Raw genomic sequence first — 20129 nt, 5'->3', positions numbered from 1 at the left:
AGCTGTTTGCTCAGGCATTTTTTAAAGCATATAGGCTGACATTATGAAGTACAGTACTTAAGCATTTTTATTATGGATGAGTTAAGCACCAATCATTTAATACTTAGGTTTAGGGGTTTGTTCAAAATCTGAATATGAGCAATGCACCAGCCTACTTCATATTTGCCAATGAAATTTAACATGCTTTCTTAAATATTTTAGTGTGCTGATTCCAAAAATAGTCCCTGTTTTGTTGTAGCACATCATACTTTTACATAAAACATGAAGCATTTTTGCTTTTGACAACTATTTGTAAGGTAAAGAAATATAGTTTTATCGTTTAACCTCCAGTAAATGTGCCACAGAGACATGACTCCTAGACAGGTTTCAGGTTTATTTAATTCTCAGATAGCCTTCACATCTACAAATGATTCTGAAGACTTTATTTTATGCCTTAACCTGATTTCAACATCAGAATTATGACCAGTGATGGAAGAAAACGCAAGAAAAGCTTTCTTTTTTTGTGAAAATGCTTATTTGTAAATAGTGTTAATTTCGTTACCAAAAACTATGACGAAAAATGTTAGTTGATGAGCTTTTTCCCTATGACTAAAACGAGACGATGAGATGACAATAAGGTCAATAAATGATAACTTTGACTATATCAACATGCAATATCACTAACGATAAAAGATGAGACTAAAATGTATTTTAAAAAATAAATACTATACCAAAAATCTAAAAAAAAAAAAAAAGGGGGAAATATTCGGACTGCTGTGTTCGCCTCTACTACGCAAGCTTTCATGTGTGCGGTTGCCAGGTATCAAGTTCAAATCCCCAAATCAGAGATTCTCTTTTAATAGGAGACATTTTCTGCCCGGTGTTTTGGTTAAGTTTTGCAATCTGGCAATTCATTACGGAAGTGCCAATGATGATCTGAAAACACAGACAAATCAGTAACCTGGAGTTCAGCAATCTCCATGTGAGATGTTCGGTTTAAATGAAAGTGCCATTCAGCCGATCTGTACTCTGTTATGGGATCTCGATTTTGTTTGCGATTTGCACTTACTCGACCGCTGTTGTTTTAATAGTGAAGCATTATCGCAATTTTCAATTATTGGAATTACTATTAGGAATTTCACAGGTATAATATTTCTTGTTTGTTTTTTACCAGTTTTCATATTGTAGATAGAGAGAGTACATGTCTAAGTCTTTGATATTAATTTAAATAATAAATAGCCTATAATAAATCAGTACAATAGATGAGATCAAATAAACCATGTGTATGAGTCCACATTCTATTTATTTGTGCTTATTGTGAAAGTGCAATTCTCAAATAACAATCATAACGACTAAAGTTTTAATGACAAAAAGTAGTATTCAAAATTAGTCAAAACTTTTGTCATTTGGCTGCTTTTGTTATTTTAGTAATTGCACTGAAGCTGATGTATATAAATTGAAAGTCGTCATTATTATTCTGTGAAGAATTGTACATGGAGTTGTTGTTTTTTTAACTCAGCATCATCAAATTAGGTATTAGGTTTGCAAGTTAGGTTATTATTATTCATTAGGAGAATATCATGGAATAAATAATGTTTTTTAATGCATAAAAAAGACTTTCTCTACCTCCAGCAAAAAACACATTTGTTGGCACAGGCCAGGCTCGGTGTGGTCTCCATACAGCGGTGTGATTCAATCCCGTAGAAGGTGTGTTTATAGCAGCCTCCTCTCCCTCTCAGCATTGACTAACAAAAGAAAGGCAACATGCGTTTCATTTATACAAAGACAAACTGTTCCTGTCTGGAAACATTGAGCTGCTTTAAAAAAGAAACTTGCTAAAGAGCCTTGACAACAAGATCAATTGGAGGAAACAACTTACCTTGGTCCAACGACACAGTTTTACCCCAGAGTGACTTCCTATTAATTTGTACCCTACAGACCACAAAGAAGAAAGCAATGAAGATGGAAACAAGGCATTTATATAGAGATTAGCAAGTTTTCAGAGTACTGATCGAGCAACATAACCTCAAAAGATAAACAGAATCATACCCTGCCTCTAGGTATTGAAGTCCAAAACCCACTGGATTAGTCACCAACATGTTTGAGTTCACAAGCAGAAAATTTCACTAATATGGTTGACCTGTTGTCAGGAAAAATAATAATTTTATTGCTTTTAATTGTTTTAATTTTTGTATTATTATTATTATTTGCATGCCATCATCAAAAACAGATAAAGATCCAATAATATAAACTTTATTTAGGCATCACAATGTAACCACGTACAGTAAGAAAGGTGTATAATATAAATTTTTTTTGTTTTTTTATTTATTTTAAATTATATAAAAAAAAAATAAAAAAATTTATATATATATATATATATATATATATATATATATATATATATATATATATATATATATATATATATATATATTTTTTTTTTTTTTTTTTTCTTTTTTTCTTTTTTTCTTTAAGTAATACAAGTAATACTATTATTCAGTATATTCAAATAATAAATGTTTATTAAGCAACCAAATCAGCATATTACAATGTTTTCTGAAGGATCGTGTGACACTGAAGACTGAAGTGCTGAAAATCCAACTTTTCATCACAAATATAAATTACATTTTTTAAATGTATTAGATAGAAACCAGTTATTTTAAAATTGTAATATTTCACAATATTGCTGGTTTTACTGTATTTTTAATCAAACAATTACAGCCTTGGTGAGCAGAAAAGACTTCTTAAAATATTTTTTGGCATAATTTTTACTTTTGAACATTAGAGCATTACTGCAATGCCATTCCATTCAAACCAAGCTGCAACCTAAACAGTTAAATTATGATGCAATTGAAGTCACAACCATGAGCACATTAATATATGACCAATTATCACAACAGAAGTAATTTACATAAAGAATACAGTACAATGGCTTCAAAACAGTGTAAAAGGTGATGCACTGTACTCCAATGAAATAAAGAGCCTAAAGATGGTGCTTTTATAATGTACACCATGTACTCTGTTTTCCATTTTACACTCTGCTCAGGATCTAGCAGGAGAAATGAAGGAAATTTTCCTACAAAGCTCCTCAATATATCCAAGCAGACTGGAAGGCCAAATGTGCATAAGTCTGAGCATTTCCTGTTAAGCACTTAAAGTCTGCCCATTTCTAAGGTCCACAGCCTGGTTCTCCCATGACTGTGCTGCGTCCCCTTGGGGAATCTGACTCGATTTAGACTTTAATCCACGTGTAAGGGCCATCACTGGGGCAGCCATCATTCCTATAGCACTCTTAACAATATTTTTTAAGGGTTACATTTTTTCACCCTGGCTTATAACATTCCTTAGTATGTTTCCTGGGTTTTTTACTGTACTCTGTTGATTTTATTTGTCTGTTGAACCTCGGTTGTGTTTAAATGTGCTCTATAAATAAACGTTGTTGTTGTTGTTGTTAATAAAACCACAGAATATAAAGGCATAGCTCTGAGTTCACATCACAACTAAACAAGACTTTCACACAAGAAGTAGTTTTGTACTTTGGGGGGTTTATAGATTTCCATCCACCTTTGTTGAAAAAATAGTTTGGGTTTAATGAAAGAGAGAAAATAATGGGCCTTGGGGGTTACATTCATTTTTGGTGAATTATTCCTCTGTTTTTCTCTTTACTCAGTCTCTCTCCTCATGCATGAAGGAGTGCAAGCAGTAAGAAAAGCAGTAGGAGTGAAGCTCCATACTAATGATCCCAATCTAAAGTCTCTCTCCCATGTTCATTAGCTAAACTCCACATCAAACACATGTTCTTGTCTTTTATGTCTGCAAATAGCTTGCTGGGGCTGAGGTGGTAGGGGAGGTGTTCTCGTCCCTGTCTGAAGAACAGCATCTGTTTGGATATAGCTGGGTTCAGTTTGTGAAGGCTTAATATTTGGGCAGTTGAAAGCTGAGACAGAGGTCCCTGCAGTGTTTTTTTTTGTAAATTCATGTCCCAGTCACATTTTCTTCACTAAATAAACATTACTTACACTATAAGAAAAAAGGATTCTATTTTAATTTTTTACATTAATAATAACAGTTATAATGTTAATTCAGACAGATTCACAAATGCATGAATTGGTTCAATGCGAGGCGGGACTTATCGCCTCCTCTCACATTTTATATATACATAGAAATTAATTTTCAATTGGTTTAAACGTGCATTTTTTTTTATTTGGAAATAATTTTATTTTGAGCAAACAACCAATTAGACAAAGTGTTTAATTCCAAAAGAAAGTAAATGCGGAATGAAATATTGTTAAAAGTAATCAAGGCATATCTGTCAAACAGTTTTTCTCTACGAAGGAAGAATTATATTTAATTTTCACTTTAAGGGGTCATGAACTGAGAAACCAAAATTCCCTTGATCTTTTGACATATAAGAGGTCAACATGGTACTATAAAATCATCCTGTAAGATCTCAGAACTCAAGACTTTCTCCACCACACAAGTGTGAATAACGGTCTTCATTACGTGGTTACTTTTCGCTTTGTCTCTTATTACAGATCGTTACAGAGTTATTTATGCGTTTTTGACCTAAATCGCAGCAGTGCCCATCTATGAGGATTGAATATACGCTGTCAAGCATACACAAGTGTTAGCCAATCATAGCAGTGGGCGTTTACTTCAGAGTCTACAATCCGCCAAACAGAGCGGTCTGATGAGGGGGTCAAAAACAGGACAGAAAATAGCCTATTACTTCTAAATTATGTTTTTTGATGTAAACATCTTGATAAAATTACAAGTGGACCTAAGAGAACAGTACAAAATCAAAAACAAAGGCAGTTCATGACCCCTTTATATGCACCGCATAAACAATCAGCAATATTTAGTAACAAGGATTTTTACCAAAACATTTCAATAACTGAAAAAAATGCCATGCTAGACATCTATGAATATTTCTGAGTGATGCCATAAAGTTATTAATCAAACCAGTGAAACAGAAAGTTTGAATAGATTCACAGAAATTAAACTTACCAAATCTAAAGCTTTTTTTTCTACTTAAGTTTAAATCGGAATCTTAATGCTCTCATACTTACAAGTCATGAAAATCAACTGTAAGCTCATTTTGAAATAAAAATTAAATAAACCTAAACCTTAACTAAGACAGTTGTGGATAAAAAAACATTTCCGTTTAATGGTTACAATGCTGTAACCATTGCATAAATTTTAAGCTGCGTTAAATTACTAATTAAACAATTGGAAGGGTTTTAAAAAGGCTTTATTACCTATAAAACAAATAGCCTAAAACAATGACTTAATAGCTTTTCAGCTAAATGGATAAGTATATTTATCCCACCAGCAAAGTTGAAAACTAAAAGTTGTTTTAGAGGTAAAGTAGCCCACATTTTGATGAAGAAAAACATTTTCTTTGGAGTAAAACACAAAACAAGACCAGGAGTAAATGGGGTTACTGTTGGGTTATATGCTGAGCTACAAACTCACCAACAAATCCTGTTCAAATTTGTGTACAAATTGCTGAATACTTGACAAATTGACAATATATCCATTAAGATGAGTTCAGTCCATTCTAAATGAGTTTCATGTATCAAGGTTAACCAGACATAAACAAGGGCACAGTGCATGGAGAGTCTGCCAGTGACTGGATGTGCAGCTTTTCCTCACAGTTTAGTTCTCTCAGGACCGTAGGAAGCTGACGGGAACAAAAATTGCCATCACACTGATGATGCACAGCACCAAAACAGAAGTTCACAAGATCAATGACATACTGCTATGGGATGACTTTAGTTTCGTTACTTCAGGTTTTCATTTCAAGCTGTTATTTATGGTATAAGGTAGGTGACTGATGAGGAATTTGAAGGCTTTATAAAAAAAAATAAAAAAAATGAAAAATAACTTCCTCCAGCAATCCACTCTGACCAAACACATTTGCCCTCTTTATCTGCTCTAGATGCTGTATTTCCTCTGCTGTTATTTAAAGGAAATTACTTATTTTAGAGGTCTTCAGCTCTTTCTTTTATTCATCTTTAAATCATTGCTAATAATGTCGGAGGGAATCATTTCAGTTTATCATTAAAAGAGCAAAAATAACACCAAGCGAGAGGAGGTTACCAGTCGGCCCCTCAGGAAATGAGTGTTATATAATATCACATCAGAATCTTCTCTAGACTGCAGGCAAGATCAGCTAAATTACATGCATTTGTTTGTGCGTTCACAGTTCACAAACTCAACCTGCAAACAAGGGGAGAACACTCCAGTTAGGGTGAATCTTACAAAGAAATGTTTTTAACTCAAAAATTGTTTATTTATTTATAGTTTAAAACCATGCTAGCTTCCACTACTATATTCATGGCAAGATAAGAAACAAAAAAGAGATGAGATTTTTAAAACTATTTTAACCAAAACAAAAACAGAAATGAAGCAATATTAGGAAATTAATTGAATTTGAATGGTCTAAGGCTGTAATATGTGAAAACACACCAATAATCTTATTTTTTTGTTTCTAAACTGACTCAAAGTTTATTCTATACATAACTGACAAACACTCTATAATTATGTATTGTTTTTTCCCCCCTGTCTTTTGGTTTGTGTAGTTTACATTAGTATTTGGTGTTGGGAGGTAGTATGGGAAAATATTTGTTTCTATTCTCCTGTATCTTTTTCAATTTGTTATTATAAAAGTTTATAAGTTAAAAGTTAACATATTAAGCAAAAATAAACATCCAAAATAAGTTTGTGTTTATATAATATATGTATGTGTACTGTGTATATTTTTTATGTACAGTGGGGGGAAAAATTATTTAATCCCCTGCTGATTTTGTACGTTTGCCCACTGACAAAGAAATGATCCGTCTATAATTTTAATGGTAGGTTTATTTGAACAGTGAGAGACAGAATAACAACAACAACAACAACAAAAAAAAAATCAAGAAAAACATTTCAAAAAAGTTATAAATTGTTTTGCATTTTAATGAGTCAAGTAAGTATTTGATCCGCTATCAATCAGCAAGATTTCTGGCTCCCAGGTGTCTTTTATACAGGAAAGGAGCTGAGATTAGGAGCACTCTCTTAAAGGGAGTGCTCTCCTAATCTCAGTTTGTTACCTGTATAAAATACATCTGTTCACAGAAGCAATCAATCAATCAGATTCCAAACTCTCCATCATGGCTAAGACCAAAGAGCTGTCCTAGGATGTCAGGGACAAGATTGTAGACCTACACAAGGCTGGGATGGGCTACAAGACCATCGCCAAGCAGCTTGGTGAGAAGGTGACAACAGTTGGTGCGATTATTCGCAAATGGAAGAAACAAAATATCTCCCTCGGTCTGGGTTTCAATGATCATGAGAACGGTGAGGAATCAGCCCAGAACTACACGGGAGGATCTTGTCAACGATCTCAAGGCAGCTGGTACCATAGTCACCAAGAAAACAGTTGGTAACACACTACACCGTGAAGGACTGAAATCCTGCAGCGCCCGCAAGGTCCCCCTGCTCAAGAAAGCACATGTTCAGGCATGTCTGAAGTTTGCCAATGACTCAGAGGAGAACTGGGTGAAAGTGTTGTGGTCAGATGAGACCAAAATCCAGCTCTTTAGCATCAACTCGCCGTGTTTGGAGGAGGAGAAATGCTGCTTATGACCCCAAGAACACCATCCCCACCATCAAACATGGAGGTGGAAATATTATGCTTTGGGGGTGTTTTTCTGCTAAGGGGACAGGACAACTGCACCGCATCAAAGGGACGATGGACGGGCCATGTACCGTCAGGGCCAGGGCATTGAAGCCAACCAGGGCATTGAAAATGGGTCGTGGATGGGTATTCCAGCATGACAATGACCCAAAACACACAGCCAAGGCAACAAAAAAGTGGCTCAAGAAGAAGCACATTAAGGTCCTGGAGTGGCCTAGCCAGTATCCAGACCTTAATCCCATAGAAAGTCTGTGGAGGGAGCTGAAGGTTCGAGTTGCCAAATGTTAGCCTCGAAACCTTAATGACTTGGAGAGGATCTGCAAAGAAAAGTGGGATGGTTTCCAGCTGCATCACTGTCTGGTACGGGAACTGCAGTGCTGCTGACCGCAAGACCCTCCAGCGGACAGTGAACACAGCTGCAAAGATCATCGGTGCCCCTCTCCCCTCCATCCTGGACATTTTCCTTACACGATGCTCCAGCAAAACCAACAGCATCGTGAAGGACTCCACCCATCCCTCCCACAGTCTCTTCCAGCTCCTACCATCAGGAAGACGGTACCGGAGCATCAGAGCCCGCTCCGCTAGACTGCTCAACAGCTTTTTCCCCCAGGCTGTGAGAGCCCTGAACTCAAACCACCCCGCCCCCCTCTGAAACCCCATGCAAACCCCTACCTCCTGAAACATGGACCACCCCCCACCCCAAACCTTACCACACCAAAGAAAAAAAACTGTATGGAACTTTTTTGTGCAATTCGAAGTGTGCTACACACAGGTGAGTGGGCCTGTTCAAACCACCTGTAGTAACACACTCTCCTCTATGTGCACTAGACACTTTACACACACTGCTGCGTGTACACAATCCCACAAAAGACTCAGCAATATATGTATGTTTACATGCTCATGCACAACAAATCATCCTGCACTGTTCCCCACTAAAATATATTGGTTGGTAATAATATTTATTGGTGTTTTTGAAGATTAATTTAAACTAAGTGAGCATTACATTCGCCACCATACACAGGTACATCTCAAAAAATATCATGAAAAAGGTCAATATTTTTTGTCACTCATTTCAGAAAGTGAAACCCATACTGACATAAAACCAAATGACATAGTTGAAAATGTGTGATGCGAGAGAAATGAAACTAGCAAAAGTTTGACCACAGAATGCTGGGATTCTTTAATTAGAATTAAATATAAGCTATAATGAATTTTTGTATTTGTTTCATATGAATTTTGGATAAAATATAGCAAACAGGATAATATTTGCTCAACTCGCACCTCATACTGCAGAGATCTCTTGGTCTCTATTGATTCCGAGTTTGCTATATCAAGCAGGTTAAACTAACAACATGCTCAGAGGTGCTGCCCATTGCCACAAGCACAGTGGACACTGATTGGTAGTACACACAACCTCGGTGTAAATGTGAGAGCAGGTCAGCCTCTGTTGTGTAGTGTGTGTATATGCGGCTGCAGGCAGGTTGTGCTAATAAAAGGTGTGGAGTGAGAAACTCAAGGGAACTCCGGCAGCAAGAGAGGAGTAATTGGGCTTTGCTGCATCATTAAGCTCCGTTAGGCACAGTCACACCATCAGAAACCAGACGGCGAGGGTGAAATTTGTAGCGCACAATAGGAGAAGAGTTGCAGCTCTACAGCCGGTTTATTAATAATAAATGTGAGATACCGCTTACGGAAAGGAAAAACTGTCAAAAGTGTGAGAAATAATCAATTGAAAACTAGGTTTACTATAACGCGGGTGACACTCTGCCAGCACTGAGGACCTAATTACCATCAGGGCCTTGGTATCCGTTTTTTTGAAAGATTGAGAGACGTATTCAATTAAAGCAGCCGGGAAAGCAGGAAATGACTGTCCATCATCAGGAAAATGGGACATAACAGTAATCATTGAAGGGCTTGTGTAGCTAGTATGCTTATTTAAGACTAGCTGTCGAACTTTGCAAAGCTATTTTAACTTTAAATACAAAAAGATGGGGTTTTATGAGGTTATACTTAAGATTAAGGATCAAAAGTTTGGGGTCGGTAATATTGTTTTGAAAGAAGCCTCTTTTGCTCAACAAGGGCAGCATTTATTAGATAAAAAATGCAGTAATATTGCGGAATATAATTACAATTTGAAATGACTGTTTTCTATTTCAATATATTTTAAATTTGTTCCTGTGATCAAAGCTGAATTTTCAGCCTCATTACTCCAGTCTTCAGTGTCACATGATCCTTCAGAAATCATTCTAATATGCCGATTTGGTGCATAAGAAAAAAATTCTTATCAATGTTGAAAACAGTTGTGCTGCTTAAGATATATATTTTTTTCCAGGATTTTATGAATAGAATGTTTAAAGGGATAGGATTTATCTGAAATAGAAAGCTTTTGTATAATTATAAATGTCTTTACTGTCTCTTGATAAATTTAATGATTTTTTGATGATTAAAATGACTAATTTCTTTAAAAAACAAAAACTAAAATATCAGGAATACTTATATTATAAATATGTGGTTTAAATCAGAAATAGGAGCAATGAAATTTGAGGCACACAGTAAAAATCTCAAAACTTTTACACAGAAAAAAGTTTTGCGAGCTAAAAGCTACAAACAAAAGCTCAGGCTAGGTGCCAAACAACAAACAGGAAAAGGAAATGACGGCACAGCAACTGCCCACAACAGCCTAACATCCTAGAGGTGAGAATTGCATGGAAATATTATATGACAACCACTCACATTTTTTTCAGAAAAATTAGTTGTAAATCTAACACGAACAGGAAATGTACAAGGACATTCAAATTTAATAAAGTGAAGCAGACTGATTTTTTTAAAAAGATGAAAAGAAATTGAAATGAAAAACGGTAAGTATGCATTTACGCAGATACCCATTGTACAGCAACTTTCATTTCTGTCACAGACATCTTTCTTTCTGTGAGTGAATAACAAAGGCCATGGTGTACCTTGTTTAGTCAGAGCATCTCTCAAGGCTGGAGTGATCATCTCCCTCCGCTCCTCCTCTGACTCGCTCTTCCTCACTCCATTCTGCTTTGACAGCTTCACCCTCTGGGAGTCCTCTTCATCTCCGTCCATCCTCTGCAGCACATACAACCACAAAGAAAAAAAAGACAAACCAGTAACATGAAAAACCCTCATTCATTCATACAGCCTAGTCACAGTTACACAACCAGCCGTTGTGCATCAGAGGAACCAACAGAGGCTGAACCTTTAACATATTATTCAAAAAGTGCATAACTAAAGTGATAAAATTAACTTTTTTATCAATTTACTTACTAATGTGCATAACTCAGAGGCATATAATGATTTTACTGTTATACAAAGTAGCCCAGGTGAGTTTTAATCATTGTACAAAACATTTCCAGTTGGGAAAAACTTACACATGTATAGCCTAATGAACAGACTGTACTTATATCCCTTACAGCTACTTTCACATAAGAATCAAAGTAAATATTATGCCTAACTTGACTAAAATCTCGACATAGCACCACACATCTTTCCTCTATTAAAGATGCAATTTTTTAGGAAATGAAAGAGTTTACTATTTATCAGATATCACATCGTATATTTAAAAACTCCAGAGCTTAATTTCATATTGAACTGTAATTATGTAATTGATAATTCATAAATAAAAGACTTGGAAACAGATGCTGCTTTGAAAATGATGTCACTAATGGGATGGTTTAAACAGAAACGATACTTAAAGCCATATGGTTCTGAGGAAACACACTGATGAAGGTCTTGGACTACCATCAGTGACCTTCAGCACTCAAGCGCTCTTATGCGAATAGACTGCATTAAACTTTATTGCGATTCCAGGCTGCACAGGTTCCAGAATATACAATCTGCTGGAAATCAAGTCTGACTTATAGTTCCTGCTCCTTTTCCTAAAATGTTATTATTCCATATTTCTTCCCTAGTACATATGGCGGCATTAGCAATTTTTTCCACAGTAAAAGGTCAGAGAGAGTCTGGCTTCAGAATCAGACACAGCGCTGTTTTCGGCAGATGAAGGGAATAATCAGGCAAGCTGGACGCCATAGGTCACATTAGATGCTCTACACAGGATATTCAAAGGACATGTAAGAAATGTGCAGTATCTAAAACCAAAGAATGAATTACTGAAAAAACAACATATGACAAAGGTCATGCTCTTACCATACACTAGATTAAATAATAGACTTCAAATTGAAGAAAAAAAAAAAAGACAGACAGTGGTTTTGCTTATTTAGGTTTAACAAAAAAAACAAAAAGAAAAGAAATACACAAAACAAGATTAAACGCCCACCCCAAATCCAAACAACAAAACAAAATCAAGAAAAACACAAAACACCAAAAAATAACAAAAACACCCCCCCCCCAAACCCAAACATAACAAACAGCCACCCCCTCCAAAAAAACAACAACATATCAAACTCAAACAAAGAACAAACAAAAACCAAATCCAAACAACAAAATCAAGAAAGACACAAAACCAAAGCATAAAAACATCATACTGTCTCTGCTTTGTTTTGCATTCCAGGACAAAACTTTGAGGTCGCTCAACATCCGGGCTGAGAGACAGGTGCTGAAGCAGTCGCTGTTTCAGTGTTTGTGTTTCTGTGACTTTGTTAATTTGTTCCAGAGTACACAATGTCCCTTGAGCAAAATCCAACAACAAGAGCGGGTGGAAGGCACCAGGTGGGGTTGGAATGGCAAGCGGACATTATGCCCTTTCACTGCGAGATCTGTCGTGGAACTGCCACGCACAACGTAGAGTTGACTAGGCTGCAATCTGTCACCGAAGATTCATCTCGGCGTCTCGGCGCTTTCGTCCCTACTGCAGCGTGGCGGCTCTCCGCACCCCTCCTCCTTCAGACTGACAGAACCAGAGCAGTTCTCTTCAGCTGGAAACGCTCCATTTCCCACAAACCACCCATGCAAGTGACAGCGGTGATGCAGGCAGTGGCCCTGCAGAGTTCAGGCTGAGCAGCTGATACATTGAGACTGACAGCCAGCCAAAATGACGACAAGCCTCTCCGGCTACCACCCGTCCCACACGGGCGTTGTGGCCGCGGGACAATGCCTGTCCATGAGCCGTTATCTCAATTTCCACCTTGCTAATACTAAGCAGTGAAACATAGCCTCAATCCACACCTGCACTAAATCTATGCATGACATTAAAGCGTGTGCTCTAAGGTGGAATGGGGTTTATATATCATTTTTACTTTAATCCGCACAGACTCAGCGGACTTTCAGGATAATGTCTCACATAGGAGCTTAAAAGAAACAGTTCACCTAAAAATTCAAAAACTGTCATTATCTACTCACTCCGTTCCAAAACTGAATGCAGCTACGCCATGGAACACTAAAAGGAGTACACAAAAATAAATTAAATTGTTTTGTTTCACAGAACAACGTTGTATAGGTTTGGAATGGCATGAAGGTGAAGAGTGAATTTTAATTTTTGGTTGAACTATCCTTTATTTGGAGAAGGTAAGAGGTTCTTAGGAAGTGGCTCTTGGTTTTGGAATTGGGACTGGTCTATACTCAAGATTATTACCAAACTGGATTCTGGTAAGGAGTCAACAGTCACTTATTTGGTTTTAGGAGGTATTAAGGATAGACATTCTCATCTGTAGAGGACATTTCGTTGTACAGAAATCTCTATACTGCAAGATGCATCACTAATAATTTGGTCAATTTTTCTGGGAGATAAACTCAACTTCAAAAACAAATACTACCGTTCAAGAGATTATGGTCAGTATTTAAGGTCAGATTTTATTTTAAAAATTAATAAAAATTAAAGGAGCATTGTGCAAATTTTACACCACAGCAACACCATACAAAACTGCAAAAATAAAAAAACACTTTCAAAAAACGTTTCAGCTATTGTAAAACAAACCACCTCTAAACTCACACCAATGGTCAAGACAATGTAACAAACGTAGGGACACTCCAACAATGCAGAAACCGCAACAGACCCACACATACATCAAAAGAACCTATGAATGGCTTATGCATTGTATCTGCGCATCAAGCTGAGATAGGACCAGTTATTTTAGATTACACTCATTATCTTTAAGTGCAGAAACATATAGGGGTAGGAATCATTATTGAGTGCAAAAATAGGAAATGCACATCTATTTATAAATCCCAACTAAAGCGGTGCAGATAATACAGTAATGCAAGGTTAGGTCTGCATCAGTAAAGCCAAGATACAGTATGTCTCTGATGCCATCTGGAGCCAAAGCGGAGTAATTCTACATATGCAAGACCCAGATCTACACAAGCTTGACACTCTGCATTTTACAACAGTTGTCATTATTCCAGTGTGATTAATAAGTTATTAGACTCCACTAAGAATATGAATTATGCATGCATCTAATAATGTCCCTATAATACATATAAATAATATGCTGAGAAATTCAGAATAAACTCTTTCAAAATGTATTCACTCAGCAAAATCAAACAGAGAAGAGCAGCTGAAAATGTGAGTGACTGACAGACACAACACATCACTACAGAATTTAAATGATGGTGTGTTTCTCCTCTGAGTTAAAGGTGAGATATCCTCCTTGCTCCTAACCTTGGTGAATGTGAAACAAATTCAGAGTCAAACGAACCAGTTTAGCTGGATCAACATAAATGCAACAACAGCGTTTGCTATCACTAAGTGCTCTAACATGTTTGTCATTTTGGCAGGGAGTTGAGAAGTGACTCGAACATACAGTAAAAGTCAGGCAGATGACACTTCAGTCAATAAATTAGAAAATAGTTTTATGTATTATGAAATAGTTTATGAAAGCATTTATGTCTTAACACAACTAAATGTGCAGAAACCAATATAAGTGGCACACTGTGGCATTAAACAAAAATGATTGTTTGAGAATCACAACCAACTGAAACCACAACACTGGCTCAACCAATGGTGCGAGTTTGGGGTGGGACTATCTGATTGGCTGACCAATGGCAGATGGGGCGAGTGTTCAAGCAACCTGTCTGGATATCTAATCTGATTGGTGACATTAATTAAGACACACTTCATCTATAAAACATGGCTGCACTTTCATAAAAGGCATTGAAATTCGAAACATTTAATTTCTGAAACATGATGGTTCGAGTAAAAGAAAGTAGGATGGACATTTTATCCATCCTCATTTGACTGGATCTCAGAGGTTTAACTCGAATATTACTAGTTATATTTTTAGCCTGGCCACTCAGACATGCTTATGTCAATAGGGGAGAGAAAAATCCCATCTTGTTGATTTATGCTTGGTGTTTTTAAATGAGTTTTCACATATAATACACTTTAAATGAACCAAACCCAGTTCAGTTAGAGTGAACCAGAAAGGGAACCAGCTACAAGTGACTTTTTATGGCATTTACAATGCAAGTTGACTTAAAAGGGGACAAAAGGACCCCAAATGAACCACATATTGTATGATGAAAGCTACAGTTCGTTTGACCATTTGGGGTGTTCACATATGCATGTTATATCAGCCCAAGACCGTTTGGAGTGCTCAGATGAACTAATGCATCAAAAGTTCAAATTAGTTCAACTTTGTAAAACGTATCTCAAGATCCCTGCAATCCGCTGTAGCCTCACTGTTTCTGAACACAAATGCTTTTATTTTTGATAACTAATTATAAAACATTTATGCATTAAACTGCCAGCCCTTGTAAATAAATCTATAATGCAATTAAATCCATCATGTTTTTTCAAAACCCCATTTGCTCTCTCCTCTAATTATCTGCCAGCTGACACACATTCATAGTTTATGGGATATCGTTTGATCGGCGTATCGGGAACATCACAATCAACTGCTTGCTTGAGCTGCAAGCCACATGTCTAAAAACGTCTTCTGAAGCTGTTTAAACATGCATCCAATCCTGAAGGCATCCATAAAGGGCCCTTGCTGGATTAAAAGGGGCGAGAGTATGGGGAGATTTGTCTGCGCTTCTGTCTCATGAATCACTCCTGCACACAGGCCTGTAGAGTGGGCGTCAGTGATCACAGTTCACGGTTACGTAAGTCCTCCCAGCGCCTGCTGGAGCTGCTGTCTGCTGTAGCAAACCATCTGTCACTCAGTCTCCTTCAATGGAGCCATTGCCGGTGTGTCTCCAGCACTCTGTCCTTTTAAAGGAATAGTTTGCCCAACTCTGTCATTATTTACTCACCCTCGTGTCAGTACAAAACCATTTGCTGTCATTTCCTCTGTTTTCATGCCACACAATGACATCTCAGAGATCCCATAACGCTCTAAAATAGCAAAATGGCCCATGTATACGCTACATTCCAAGTCCTCTGAAGTCAAACAATAACTTCGTGCAAGGAAAAGATCAGATTTAAAGGGATAGTTTAACCAAAAATGAAAATTCTGTCATTATTTACTCACCCTCATGCTATTCCAAACTTATAAGACTTTAACCCCCGGTTTCACAGACAAGGCTTAAGCCTAGTCCTAGACTAAAATGTAAGTCTGAGCTGTTTCGACTGAAATAAACTTGCACTGACTGATCTTAAAACATATCGGTGCCTTTGTTTTGTCTCAAGATGCACCCAGTAATGTTTTTTTTCTAAGCATGTTTATAAAAAATACTTAAATGTCCTAATTGAACTATGTCTTAATCCTGGCTTAATCTAAGACCTGTCTGTGAAACCGGGCCTACGTCTTACGGTTTTGGAATAACATGAGGGTGAGTAAATGATGACAACTTTCATATTTGAGTGCTCTATCCCTTCAAATTGATTCCCTTATGACCTTTCCCTTTGCCAAAGCTTACGTCTAGATTTGAAATTACTGTGTTGACACTAAAGGGATAGTTCACCCAAAAATTTTAATTCTGTCATCATTTACACAGTTTCAGTTTCTCTGTCATCATTTACACAGTTTCAGTTTCGTTCCAGTTTCTTTCTTCTGCTAAGCTCAGAAGATGATATTATGAAGAAAGTGGATAACCAACCCATTGAATTTTATAGTAAACTCAGCAAAAAAAGAAACGTCCCTTTTTCAGGACTGTGTATTTCAACAATAATGTTGTAAAAATCCAAATAACTTTACAGATCTTCATTGTAAAGGGTTTAAACAATGTTTTCCATGCATGTTCAATTAACCATAATCAATTAATTAACATGCACCTGTGGAATGGTCGTTAAGACCTTAACAGCTTACAGAGAGTAGGCATTTAAGGTCACAGTTCTAAAAACGCAGGACACTAAAGAGACTTGTCTACCGACTGTGAAAAACACCCAAAGAAAGATGCCCAGGGTCACTGCTCATCTGCGTGCACGTGCATTAGGCATGCTGCAGGGAGGCATGAGGACTGCTGATGTGGCTAGGGCAATAAATTGCCATGTCCGCACTGTGAGACGCTTAAGACAGCGCTACAGGGAGACAGGAAGGACAGCTGATCATCCTCGCAGTGGAAGACCACGTGTAACAACACCTGCACAGGATCGGAACATCCGAATATCACCTGCGTGACAGGTACAGGATGGCCACAACAACGGCCCGAGTCACACCAGGAACACACAATCCCTCCATCAGTGCTCAGACTGTCCGCAATAGGCTGAGAGAGGCTGGACTGAGGGCTTGTAGGCCTGTTGTAAGGCAGGTCCTTACCAGACATCACCAGTAACAACGCCGCCTATGGGCACAAACCCACCTTCGCTGAACCAGACAGGAGTGGCAAAAAGTGCTCTTCACTGATGAGTCACGGTTTTGTCTCACCAGGGGTGATGGACGGATTTGTGTTTATCGTCGAAGGAATGAGCGTTACACCGAGGCCTGTACCCTGGAGCGGGATCGATTTGGAGGTGGGGGATCCGTCATGGTCTGGGGCGGTATATCACATCACCATCGGACTGAGCTTGTTGTCATTGCAGGCATTCTCAATGCCTTGCGGTACAGGGAAGACATCCTCCTCCCTCATGTGGTACCCTTTATGCATGCTCATCCAGACATGATCCTCCAGCAGGACAATGCCACCAGCCATACTGCTCGTTCTGTGCGTGAGTTTCTGCATGACAGCAATGTCAGTGTTCTGCCATGGCCAGCGAAGAGCCCGGATCTCAATCCCATTAAGCACGTCTGGGACCTGTTGGATTGCAGGGTGAGGGCTAGGGCCATTCCCCCCAGAAATGTCCAGGAACTTGCAAGTGCCTTGGTGGAAGAGTGGGGTAACATCTCACAGCAAGAACTAACAAATCTGGTCCAGTCCATGAGGAGGAGATGCACTGCAGTACTTCAAGCAGCTGGTGGCCACACCAGATACTGACTGGTACTTTTGATTTTGAGCCTCCCTTCATTCAGGGACACATTATTCTATTTCTGTTAGTCACATGTCTGTGAAACATTTTTAGTTTATGTCTTATGGTGTTGACTCTTTTAGTGTTCATACAAATATTTACACATTAAGTTTACTGAAAATAAAAACAGTTGAAAGTCAGAGGACGTTCCTTTTTTTGCTGAGTTTATTTCTTCTATACTATGGAAGTCAACGGTTATCATCTTTTGTAGTCAGCAGAAGGAAACTCGGAACAATATGAAGGTGAGTAAACAATGACAATTTTAATTTGTGGGTGAACCATCCCTTTAATTGTTGTTGTATGGAAAAGAGCTGCCAATAGATTCTTCAAAGTTTCTACTTTGTGTTCCACAGAAAAAAAACAGTATACAGGTTTAGAGTGTGAGGTAAATAACGACCCATTTAACTCCCCACTAAATAGGTTCTGAAAGAGCACAAACAAAACACACAGTGGAGATGGTTTTATTTTTACCTTGGCTTTCTTCATACTATTCATCACATTCCCAAGGTCCTCCAGGTCAATGATGGAGCCATGAGACTTCTCTTCCTCAGCGGAGGACTCTGCATCACTGCTGGACTCCATCAGCTCCTCCTGAAATCCAAACAGAGCTGTAAGCTTTTTTTTGGGGGGGGGGTTCTTTCTCTCCATTGAATTGGCTAACGGGTTTGCAAAACACTCTGAATTAATTCACATTTGTACAGACAGCTCTCTCAAACTATCATCTGAAGCCATTTCTCCATAAGTAAAGCTGACAGTATCAAGACAACAAAGAACATAGAGCATGGGATGAAGTACATAATCACCTTCAATTGAAACAAAAGTATACTTTTTGAGAGGTAACAGCCTTATGCTGTGTTATGTCAATATAAAGCTATTCACACCAAGTGGTGGTTGCGTTCTCTCATGCTGCTTTTCAATTGTTTTCCTATGTGAAAATGCACTACCTGGAAGTCTTTTATTTTGCGCTTTTATTTGACGTTTTTATACTTTAAATTGCTTAGCGTTTAAAAAGTATACAGTTTGTCTCACTGATCATTTGGTCTGACGACTCAAGCTAAAAAAACTTACATGAATGCTAGACATACTCTATAGAAAATCTGAACTACTTTCAGAATTATTTATTTAATTGCTGTTGGTTTTTTTTGCAAAAAATAAATAAAAAGAAAATAAAGAACATTTCCCCTCTGTGCATAACTGATGAAATCCTGAAGGTACCATATGATCTTCAATATGAGGTGATCATATTAAAAGTCAACATGTAATGGCAATGATGCTGGGCAGGATTTTATCCATCAGGACTTGGTTGAATCAAAAGTCGGATGTAATATTACTGGTTAAAAAGTCACCACCATGATACAAGGTTTATCTAGGTTAGCAAGGGTGCTCTGTCTGGTGGTTTAATGTGGAAAAAAGGCCCTCTATAATATTCTGGTCTCTAGATATGGCTCAGCTCGCACCTGCTCTGGATTTGTGGGAGAATTGCAAGTTTGATCGCATAGAGAGCAGGGATGTGCACCATGACTAATTTAATCAATGTTTAAATAAAAACGTTGTATCTGACTAATTGACTAGTCTAACAAACACTTATAGGCAGTCTGTACAAGTAATATATTTGAATAAAGCTACATAATCTATGAATCAAACAGTCAAATTCCATATTGAATGTTGCAGCAATATTATAAATACATGCAAAAAAACAGCTCGTCATGTACTGGCAACTATACATTTGAAGGATATTCTATTTGTTAGGATATTGATATAGGATCTATTGTTGTCAAGTAAGTTTTTCATTCACAATGCTTCCCCTAGTTTTTCCCAATGTCTATTTGTGGCATATCATTTTGTCGACTAGTCTCCCTTTTCCACAAAACAGGTGATAGTTGCAATAAATATATTGTTCTAATCTTTTGTGACTACAACCATCTAAAAATATTAACAAATATGTATGAATTGACAGCTATAAGTTTTATTACTTAGAACCTCTGACACCTGCATTAAAAAGCTGAATGAAATTATTTTGGATATTAAAATGCATTTTTGATAGACTTCTAAAAGGCAGCGATATGCTATGTTTATTTGTGTGCAAGTTAGGCATTAGCAGTCATTTGTTTCATTTCGTTTGGCTCTCTAGCAAGTTCTGAAAGCATTCGAGTTGAAATCCAGAGC

The 20129-nt window shown here is 37.4% G+C and overlaps 1 protein-coding gene across 2 annotated transcripts in view; it reads right to left on the bottom strand.

Annotated features, from left to right (window-relative positions):
• LOC306854087 (S-adenosyl-L-methionine-dependent tRNA 4-demethylwyosine synthase TYW1) overlaps positions 1 to 20129 on the bottom strand; it is a 68013-nt gene that overhangs the window by 44152 nt on the left and 3732 nt on the right. The window contains exons 7-10 of one of the 2 annotated variants that reach the window (XM_079391896.1): positions 18435 to 18554; positions 10618 to 10750; positions 1859 to 1911; positions 1606 to 1724 (exon numbers count right to left, since the gene is read on the bottom strand). In XM_079391896.1, the coding sequence (XP_079248022.1) occupies positions 1606 to 1724; positions 1859 to 1911; positions 10618 to 10750; positions 18435 to 18554 (425 nt within the window). Of the gene's footprint in view, positions 1 to 1605; positions 1725 to 1858; positions 1912 to 2028; positions 2117 to 10617; positions 10751 to 18434; positions 18555 to 20129 lie in introns of those variants that run through there. The other variant, XM_079391897.1, reaches the window with a different exon arrangement.

Source organism: Barbus barbus, assembly GCF_936440315.1.
Source record: "Barbus barbus genome assembly, chromosome: 34".
NCBI lineage: Eukaryota > Metazoa > Chordata > Actinopteri > Cypriniformes > Cyprinidae > Barbus > Barbus barbus.
This window is presented reverse-complemented; position numbering and strand designations above follow the sequence as displayed.